The 10,705-nt window shown below is 39.9% G+C and overlaps 1 protein-coding gene across 1 annotated transcript in view; it reads right to left on the reverse strand.

The window, feature by feature from the left end:
• AGFG2 (ArfGAP with FG repeats 2) overlaps positions 1-10,237 on the reverse strand; it is a 50,633-nt gene extending 40,396 nt beyond the window's left edge. Inside the window, exon 1 of the mRNA XM_044673495.1 lies at positions 10,017-10,237. Within this exon, the coding sequence (XP_044529430.1) occupies positions 10,017-10,237 (221 nt within the window). The remainder of the gene's footprint in view (positions 1-10,016) is intronic.
• Positions 10,238-10,705: the final 468 nt, after the last annotated feature.

Genomic DNA, 10,705 nt, shown 5'->3' on the forward strand with positions numbered 1-10,705 from the left:
GAAGAGAGTATATGACTTGTTCTATTTAGCCAAAGAAAGCAAAACCAGGATCCAGGTAGATATTGTAAAGAGGAAAATTTAAGCTTGATGTCAGGGAAACTGAAAGCTGAGTCAAAGTAGCTACTCTGGAAAGTGATAACTTTTTCCTCCTTGGAGGTCTTCAAGCAGAGGCTAGAGGAACATGTCAGGTATATTATTGTAAAGACTGCTATTAAATATGGATAACTTTGCACAGAAAGTCCCCCAGCTTGGAATCCTACAGTTTCCTACAAAGCTCAGGTCTCAAAATGCCACCTCCCCAAAATGCTTCCTGATTCCTCCAGCTGCTATTGCCTCCCCACTGAAAATATATACTTACTTACATGTCTACAAGTTTTCTCTGATAGAATGTAAGCTCCTAGAGGGCAAGTATATAATTTCATTTTTTGTCTTACAACATATAATAAATATTTCATAGGTTAGATTGGATGGCCAATGAAGTGCTTTTCAAATCTAAATTCCATGATTCTGTCATCCAAGAGAACGGATGTCAATCCTTGGCTTCATACTAAGCAAGGCCAGTTTTGCCAGTTCCTCCTCCTCAACACTGCTATCACACAAGTTTTTCCTTAATGAAACAGAGATTAGGAGTCAAATGACCTAGGGTCAAATCTTGCCTCTGACACAATCTGAATGATTATGGGCAAATCAATTAATCTCCTATATGGGGGTTCCTTCTAGCTCTAGGACCTAAGATCCTAAACCTTTGGTATCTCAGTTATCTCATCTCAGCTATTCTTAATGACAAGAAGCCAGCTAGGTGGCTCAGGGGATGAGGGCCAAGCCTAGAGATGGGAGTCCTGGGTTCAAATGTAGCTACAGACACTTCCTAGCTGTGGCCCCTGGGCAAGTCACTTAACCCCCATTGCCTAGCCCTTACCACTCTTCTGCTTTGGAATTTATACTTATGAGACAATTCTAAGGGTTTAAAAAAAGAGGGGCTGTACAGAAATAAATAAATCAGGATCACTGAAGCCCTTATACAATCATATAAGAACCTCAATTCATTTAATCTACCACCCAAAGCAAGAATGAATTCTGTATTTCTAAATGCAGTTCATTCCAGAGTTAGATAGCCCTAATTATTTGGTGATTCTACTTTATATATCACTGAAACTTGTCTTTTCTGAACTTCCACTCATTAGTTCTGGTTTTGCTCTCAGAGGTCAAGCAAAGTCAAAACCCTCACATCCAACATCCCTAAGTCTTCTCTTCTAAACAATTTAATGAAGCTAAACATCTCTAGCTCCCTTCAACGGATCCTCACATGGCAGCATTTGAATTCCTCTCACACCATACTATTATGCTCCAATTTGCCAATATCCTTTCTATATATTATGATGCTTCATATCTCCAAAGAACTGCACAAACATCAAAGATCATGGAAAACCAGCCCAAGTGGTAACACTGGGCCTGGAGTCAAAAAGATCTACGCTCAAATCCTACTTCTGACACATTAGTTGTGTAACCCTGAACAAGTCACAACCTGCCTGCCTTAGTTTGCTCAACATTTGAAATGGGGATAACAGTAGCACCTACATCTCAGGGTTGTTTTGGGGATCAAATGATCTGTAATGTACTTAGTGCAGTGTCTGGCACCTAGAAGGTGTTTAATACCTATTCCTTTCCCCTTCCTTCCTTTCCTCTTATTTCTGCTGAGCCTTATTCCCTCTACTTCAAATGTCATGCTAATTTGTATCTGAATTACCTAGCAGATGGCATGATATTATATTTGAGGTCCTCTTTGTTAGCCTTTTACATAAATACAACATACACCAGCTCTAGAAGTCTATGAAAGGTTACAGGAATTGTTTTCATAAACTTTTAGGGGAAATAACTATGTTCTTCCTATCTTAGCAACTCCTTTCTTAACCCCTCTCCCCCAGAGTCAAGCCTGTCCATATTCTGCTTCTGCCTAACTAATAAAATGCACTCAACCTGCTCATTCAGTCAAGGTTCCACCTGGTCAACAATGGAAAAAACCAGCTTTACCCAATCCCTCTAATTCTTTCATTTGTGCCAGATTTGTAGCACTGATAGTCTTTGTCTTCGGACTCTTGGATCCTAAGAAACACATTCCAATTGCTTCTGGGAAAAGGGAGGATCACTTTAGAATCAATCTCAAAGTTGGAAAGGGATATATTGACAAAATTGCAGCAAAACTAAGTCAGCAACTACTTTTTTGTGTGTTTTGTACATGAATCTCTATTATACCCATGTTGCTTTTCTCATTAAATATATAATCCATTTAACTTTTTAAGTTGCCTAGCTTATATGTGATTCTTTCTGGCCTGTGTGTTTTGTTTTGTTTTTTTTTTAAAGTTATAATGGCCTTCTTTTCTTTTTTGAGATACCTTCTCTGTAACCCTCCTCTGACCCCAACAGCCCCAACCAGAAAAAGAAAAAAAAACACAAACCCTTGTAACTAGCATGCAGAGCTCAGCAAAATCAATCCCTACATTGGCTATGTGCGTCTAAGTCTGCATCTTGGGTTCATCCCTCTGTTAAGAGATATACAGCATCCTCTTGCTTCCGAATAATTCTAGAGGAAGATTTTAGTCTCCTCTGATAATGTGGTTTCTGATTCAATACTATTTAATCCTTGATACCTTTTTCCTTAGAACAACCTAAATTTAGCCTCTTTGCTTTTATTTTTCTAGCCTCAAAGGCAAGAATGAACAAGAGAGGACATCATTTTTGGAAAAAACATAAATGTCTCAGTCTGTAAACTCAATTCCAATTCTTTTTTTAACTTTCCTGTTTTCCCTCCTTTAGTCATGACTTTTAAACAAATTTTAAAATAAGTTTTTATTGATCTGTTTGGTTTTTTAACATCACCAAAATTTCCTCCAGTATCATTCCCCTCTAACTCTCAGAGTCATTCTATATAACAAATAGCATTTTTAAAGACAAAAAAATAAAGAAGGGGAAAAAATAACTAATCAATATATTGAAAAAGTCTGAAAATATATGCAATGCACATTTGTGGATTTCCCACTTCTACAAATCCCTTTTAGTCATTTCTATTGCTTTCTTATTTAAAATCATTCCAAACAATCTATTAAAAATCTATCACACAGAAAAGTAGGATAATGTGCTAAGAAAAGAATGGGACCAAAAAGAACCACAACTCGTTCCCTTCAATCATATATCAGATGCATAGAAAGTACGGTATTACTAATAATTGTTTATGCCTTTTCAACAAAACCAATGTGCTTTTGCCAAGCTTTTCCTTATATTGGGCAGATTATGATTTGATGTAAGGAAAAAAATTCCTAACAACTAGAACTACCCAAATGTGAACTAAATGGGCTGCTTCTGGAAATAATGGGTTCCCCAATGATGAAGGTCTTCAAGAAGAGGTAAAAAAGCAGGAGGATTGGAAACATCTTCAGGAATACTAAAAGGATGATTGGTCAGGTAGTGGTCGTATTAAGATGGCCTCTGAGGTTTCTTGCAGAGGTTAAACTCTTTGAACCAAATATCATTATGATGGAAATAGCAAGAGGAAAACAGATGGACAAAGATGCAAAAAAATGTAGGTCTTATCGAAGATTTAAAAATGACTTGGTGGTACTTAGCTTCAGAAGCCAAGTCCATAACTCCCTTGATCATAACCTGTTGTCTGATACCGGAAGAACAAATTCAGGAGTAAATTGAAAAGGGACTGGTACTCTAGACATCTTCCAGATATGTCAACTAATCTATCACTATTTATAGTCTTGAAGGCTTTAAGTTCAGAAAGGATATGAGATTCGAACCCAAGTCTTCCTGACTCCAAATCCACCAAAATATGCATTATACTAGACGGCACTTCTGGAAACCAGTGAATCAGTAACTGATAAGGGTAGAGCACCATTGCCCTCAGACCTACCTGGATAAGTCAAACAGGCAAGAGCACATTTTTCCTTTACCCTAATCACAAGCTATCAGATTGGCAGAGTTAAGGAAACTTCGTGGTCAAGGGAAAAAGCCCATAGCTATCCCTCTCCAGGGAAAGTAGTCAGAAGTCCATCCTCCAGAAAGATTACCCGACACAATGGGAGGTGCAACCAGAACAAGAGAAAAAAGGGAGTTGGTCTCCTGGATTATGTCTAAATTCTCCTTCTAATGCTAATACTTTATGATTCTATTAAGACAACTGGGACCCCACTACCACCCAAATACCTTACTTTTCCTTGAAGCATTTTTCTTGCCCCATCACAGATCTCAGTGGCAGATTCATTCTAATGGGGTTGATTAAAAAAAAAACAAACCCTCCACCAAAATGTTTATTAGCGGGGACAGAAATGGAATCTACATCTAGAACATAAAAATTAGGTTTAGCGGGTGGGGCTGGAGAGAAAAAAGAATTAAAAAGGAGGTCAGGCTCAAGACTGACAATTGTGTCAACATACTTATAAATTTAGAAACAGCCAACTTCTTCTAGTTTCTCTCTCTGGCTACTACATCAGAAATAGCACAGTGGAAGAGCAGTGGGTCTGAAGCCTGTAAGGCCTGAATTCAAATCTGACCTTAGATATTTATTAGCTATGTGACCCTGAGCAAGTCATTTAATATCCATTTGCCTCAGTTTCCTCAACTGTAAAATAGGGACAATGATGGTATCTACTTCCCAGTGTTGTTGCAAGGATAAAAATGAAATATTTGTAAAATTTATTAAATACAGTGCCTGGCACATAGTGGACACTATATAAAAATGCTTCTTCTCTCCTCTCCTCGACATTTTACTATTACCTCAACTTGCTAAGTCTGCCACAGATGAAAAACGTTTCCAATCAGGAAAACAAAACAGGTGTTCAAATTAACCTCATCTAAAAAATTCAGATATATTTGATCATATCTTCCCCTCAATGCTCTAAGTAAATTGTTTTGGGACCCATCCATTGGAAAGTCAACCTTGCCAGGGATGCCATTCCAACTACACTACTCTGCTGGAAGTCCTAGTGAAATATCCTTTACTCAACATTTTGTATCCCTAAAAAAAGGGCTGGTAGATTTTAAATTCTGGCACAATGAAATATCATAGCTTTTTAAAGTAAAACCAAATTAATTTATCTCCCTTCCCTGGACCAAGCTGTACTTTCAGGCAGTGACTCAAGTAAGCACCTTAAAATGTTTATTATATTCCATTTTTCTTCAATGGCTACCTTTCTAGCATCAGGGGTTGACAACAAGGGTTAAAGATATGAGGTGATTTTAACTGACATGTAGATACTGCTTCTTGGCTCTCTGTCTGCAAATACAACTTGACATAACTTTCAATAAACATTCCTTGTTCAGCATTATTTGCTTTCCTTTCTCCCAACCATACAGAATTAGAAACTTGGCCCACCTCCTTTAAAAAGCTGTCAACTCATTCTATTCCAGGCTCAAAGGGAGATTTAGCCTCAAATTTAGCCTTGCCCCAGAATGCTTACAACCTTTCCCTCAGGTTCCCACCATGCCCCTCTCCCTTCCAATCTCAAGGCCACTCCAGTTCAGCTTGGATCCTGGTTTCTCCTGTCTAGTAAAAGTGTAACTACTCTCATCACCTGCAGTCAAGTGACTCTGCCTGAAGCAGTTTCCAACAACCAAACTATCCTTCCCCCAACCTCATTCACCCCCAAAATCTATCACGTCTGGGAAACTCTTTATACATAGGCTGAAAATGTCCTTCTATTATATTCTTTAAAACCAAAACCAGATGCTACTGTTCCACCTAGTTCCCTTGAAACTAAGTTCCTGGGGCAGCTGGGTGGCTCAGTGGACAGAATCAGGCCTGAAGACAGGAGGTCCCAAGTTCAAATCCGGTCTCAGGAACTTCCTGTGTGACCCGAAGAAGTCACTTAACCCCAACTGCCTAGCTCTAACCTAATATTTAGTATTGATTCTAAGATCAAAGGTAAGGTGTTTTTTTTTGTTTGTTTAAAGAAATTAAGATCCACATGAAGCAAGAGCCAATGCTGTACATTCTGGGCAATGCCTGTCAGCTTTAGTTGTTCTCAATATTAAACCAGTCAGGCTCTTGTACATGCTGTACAAAATTATTTCTACTTATCTAGTAGGGAGTATGATAAAATTAAGTCTTAAGGGAGGCTAACAGTGAGTGGCCACAGGGAGGAGACACAAATTTCACTGTCATAAGAACTTCCTAACAAAGTAAGATTTTTTTTTTAAGTGTCCCAGATAATTTTTCTTTTCCTCCAATTCATTTGAGGGTTATTCATCCAAGGACAGTTACTCAACTCTGGCACTCTAGGCAATTTTTTTTTAAACCCTTACCTTCCATCTTAGAATCAATACTGTATATTGAATTGGTTCTAAGGCAGAAGAGTGTTAAGGGCTAGGCAATGGGGGTTAAGTGACTTGCCCAGGGTCACCCAGCTAGGAAGTGTCTGAGGCCAGCTTTGGACCCAGGACCTCTCATCTCTGGGCCCGCCTCTCAATTCATCGAGCCACCTAGCTGCCCTGACTCCAGGCAATTCTTACCTACACACTAGGAACTATTTGTTTTTATGACATTTGATGTGGCCACAAGGCAGGAACTGGAAACATTACTTATAGGATATATTAGAACAAAATCCTTAATAGTAAAGTCAGGACTTCTTATTTACCATAATCTTTTTTTAAAGGACATCACAGTCAATTTATTGCAATAAATTAACTCACTGCTTTCCTATACCCCTTGGGCAGCTAACCAACAAATGTTGTCACTCCTTATCTTTTTTTCCTATTCTATACCCTACAGCTAGGATTTCTTTCACTTCTTACTTGTCCTAAAGTTTTCTTCTAGTCAGTCAACGAACTAGCATTTATTAAGTAAGCACCTACAATATCAGGCTAAATGCTGGGGATAAAAAAAAAAAAAAGGCAAAAGAAAATCCCTACTCCCAAGAAGTTCAGTCATTAATAACAGAGAAGACAACATGCAAATAACTTACAAACTAGCTTTATATGGGATAAATTGGGACAGTCTCAGAGGGAAAGCACTAGGACTAAGGAAGACTGAGAAAGACTTCTTGCAGAAGATGGATAGAAGCTGAGATTTGGAGGGAACCAGAGAAGCTAGGAAGAGATGAAGAAGGAAAGCTGCAGACATGAGGGTCAGCCAGTAAAAATGCATGAAGTCAGGAGAAGAAAGTGTTGTGTGCAAGGAAGAGCAAATAAGCCAATATTACTGGACTGTCTAACCTAATCCTTTTAAAATACATTAATATTTTCTTACATCAGTACTCTATCCTATCCCTATTCCTACCCACAAACACCCAAAGGCTCTGCAATATTATATGAAACACAACAGACTTTGTTTAGGGGAGAATGATCCAGTTCATTCTCACAATATGCCTATTCAATATGGAAGAGGGTAGGTTTGATAATGTAGGTAATAATTTTCCAGGAAAAAAAATCTGGTCTTGTAAAAACTAGATCCTAAGTCTCTGACTTTCTATAAACTAAAAAAAATTTTCATTTTCAAACAACAAATACAGTAAACAGAGACTGAATGGTGAAAAAAATGTATAAACTTCTGTTATCTCATTTCTCTTGCTCTGAAATATAGGAGAAAAAGAATATCCTCTTCAGTATCTCAGGACATGAAGAGAAAAAAGACCTTACAGTTAAAAAACAAAACATACTAGATAAATAAATCACTGTCCAGCTCATACAAACCAGGGTGCTGCAATCAAAATGTTGCAGTCTAACTTTAGTCATGCTTTGGCCAAAATGATATGTTAATCTCTCCAAAAGAAAAGCATTTCAATATAATCTAGCCGACTGAGCCACCATTTTAGATTCAAATTAGACAGGCTATGACTCTAAAAAACAAGAAGCATCACCTATGCATTTTATTATGAACTCACCAAAACCTGGGACCTGTTTGCTGGTTCAAGCTCTCTTGACCCTTGGCTCTGGTCAGCTCAGAGAAATAATTACTTTGGGTGATTTCCACATCACCTTTTACTTTCTCTCCAAAGAATCAAAGGGGAATTTAAGTTAATTCCTCAGAGCTGACAGATACCTGAGTGGGTGGGTAGCTTAGGAGAATTCCCTTAAAATAGTACTTTCCTCTCTGCAGTATTCCTGAGGGATGGCACCTAAGTAATAGAATATGGCTCCTCAACTACCATGATGCCAACCTGAATAAAGAAGCATATTTTACACCTGTCTCTAAACCTTTGGGTTCAAGGAATGACAAAAGCCAGGAAAAAGAAAGGTACTGTTTTTATATAGCTAGAGAGCTATTTTTTTTTTTTTTTGTGAGAAAAGGAACTATCCTTGGAATTAGGGCTCTTTTGCTCCTTGACACATGTTCTATTTATTAGCTAGTGAGCATTTATTCTATCCCTTGACCTTTCTTCTTTTCCACTTCTGGATTGAGCTCTATTGGGCCCTTTCTTGCTAAATCTCAGTCTTACCCAGTGTCCCTGTTTTTTAATACAGGGTTTCTCTTATTTCACATCCTTTTTTCTCTTTTGTCCCTTTTCTCCTATGACCCTTCTCCCCAAAAAGATGGCTTCCTCCCCATATTCCTATCCCAATCAGGTCTCCACTACTACTCCATCAAGGCCCCATGAACACTATCTCATGCTTTTTTAAAAAGAGAAATTTGTATTGGCATGTTTTGCTTCTATATAAATATATGTGTGTATACACATGCATATACACATACACACACCCTTCTCTCCTCCCTCTTCCAGAGGGCCACCCTTTATAGCAGGGGTTGGCAACCTTTTTGGCCGTGAGAGCCATAAACGCCACATTTTTTAAAATGTAATTTCATGAAAGCCGTACAGTGCTCACAGTGCACGCTCCTGTAATAGCGCCTGAAAAAAAAATTGACTTTATGGTTCCTGCAGAAAGAGCCATACGTTGCCAACCCCTGCTTTATAGCAAAAATGGGAGAAAAAACCAGTTCAATAAAAACTAGCCAACAAAAAAAAAATTTTTTTTTTTAAGTCTGACAGTTTATACAGTGGTTCCACAACCATGATCCCTCACTTCAGCAAAGGCATGAAGGTGCTTTCTTATCTCTTCTTTGAAGTCAAGCTTGGTCATTTTTTCACAGCATTCAATTTCTATCATTTTGATTTTTGTTGTTCTTTCCATTTACATTGATTGTCGTAGCCACTGTGTATGTTTTCCTGGTTTCTTTTTCTTCACTTTGCATCAGTTCATTATGTCTTCCCATGATTCTCTCAATTCAGGTAAGTCTTCTCATGCTTCTTTGTTATTTGTCATATTCATTTTTTACATCTGTAATCTTTCATTACATAATGTTCACTTATGACAATTATTTTAGCTATTCCTCAATAGACAGGTAGCTACTCTGTTTCCAGTTTTTTGCTATTACATATTTTTAAAAAGCACTGCTATAAGCATTTTGAAATAGGGTCTTTCTTTTTAATCATTGAGCTTGTTGGGGTCAAAGTAATTACTGGGATTTAGAGAATAGAATATTTCGAAAGTTTATCTTGTCAGTTAATGGTGCTTAAGGGTGGAATTTCTGGGTCAAAGGGTATGGGCATATTAGTCTCTTTTTCTTAGCATAATTTCCAATTGCCTTCCAGAATGGTTGGACCAATTCACACTTCCAGCAGCAGCGAATTAACGGTCCTGTCTTTCCACAATTGCTTCAAGATTGAGTATTCGATAACCCAATCCTGATAGGGTCTCCCACCCCTTGATACAAATTCCCTTGAAATGGGGCTCCTCGCCCTCAGTTCACCTCTCCAGACTAACCAAAGACTGTTCTTCACACAGGGATATTCCCCCTATTAGTTAATGTTCGGCAAACATCATTTAGTTCATTCACTCAGTTCCCCTTTCTTTCCTCTCCCTGGGCTGCACTCCTCTCTTCTCTGGATCTCTTATTCACCCCAAAGCTCATCTCCGCCCCCAGGTTCCCCCACGACGGTCTCTTCTTTCTCCAAAAGCCCCCGCCCTCCCGGATCTCCCAGCAAAAAGGCCTGCAGCCCCTCCGCAACTGAAAGACTCACAGGAGGCCAGAGCAGGAGGTGCAGACAAAGCTGCCCACGGTGATGTCCACGTATGTGACCCCACGCTGGGCACACTCGAAACAGTGGCGGTTCCCGGCCTGGCTGCTGCCACCCAGCTCCCGCACCCGGCGGCACCACACCTCCGAAGCCGCCTCTGCCTCTGCTTTCCCGCTGCCATCGCCGCCGCCGGGACCCTGGCCCTTTTTCGCAGCCATCATCATCGCTTCCCCCCCACCCCCCCGCCCCTCAGGCGCCTCTCCTCAGACGCCAGCACTGCCACCTTCAATGCTTCTGGCCACTCTCCTCACCCGGATCCGGCAACCAAAACCCGCCCGCGCAGGCGCCGCTACGCCTCAACGCCTTCCTCTACCACCCCCTAGGCTCTGATTGGATGGCCTCTCCGCTTCACCGCCCTCATTGGTCCAATTGTAGGGAGCCGCGGGGGATAGCAACTCATCTCGATACACCTAGCCCCCTCCTACCTCGTGACCTTCAAGTTTTCCGATTGGTTTGCGGGAGAAAACGCACCGTTCCACCTTCTCCTGGCCCCGCCCCTTCTCCCGGAAATCCAGCCCTAGAGTTCTGATTGGTAGCACATTCTCTATTTTTCTCTCTGTGGGGGAATTCGGATTAGGTTTTTTTCTGTATTGATGGGGAAATAGGCAAAGACCAGGGCGAGAAAGCAAGCC

This window comes from Gracilinanus agilis, chromosome 4 (assembly GCF_016433145.1).
Source record: "Gracilinanus agilis isolate LMUSP501 chromosome 4, AgileGrace, whole genome shotgun sequence".
In the NCBI taxonomy this organism is placed as follows: domain Eukaryota; kingdom Metazoa; phylum Chordata; class Mammalia; order Didelphimorphia; family Didelphidae; genus Gracilinanus; species Gracilinanus agilis.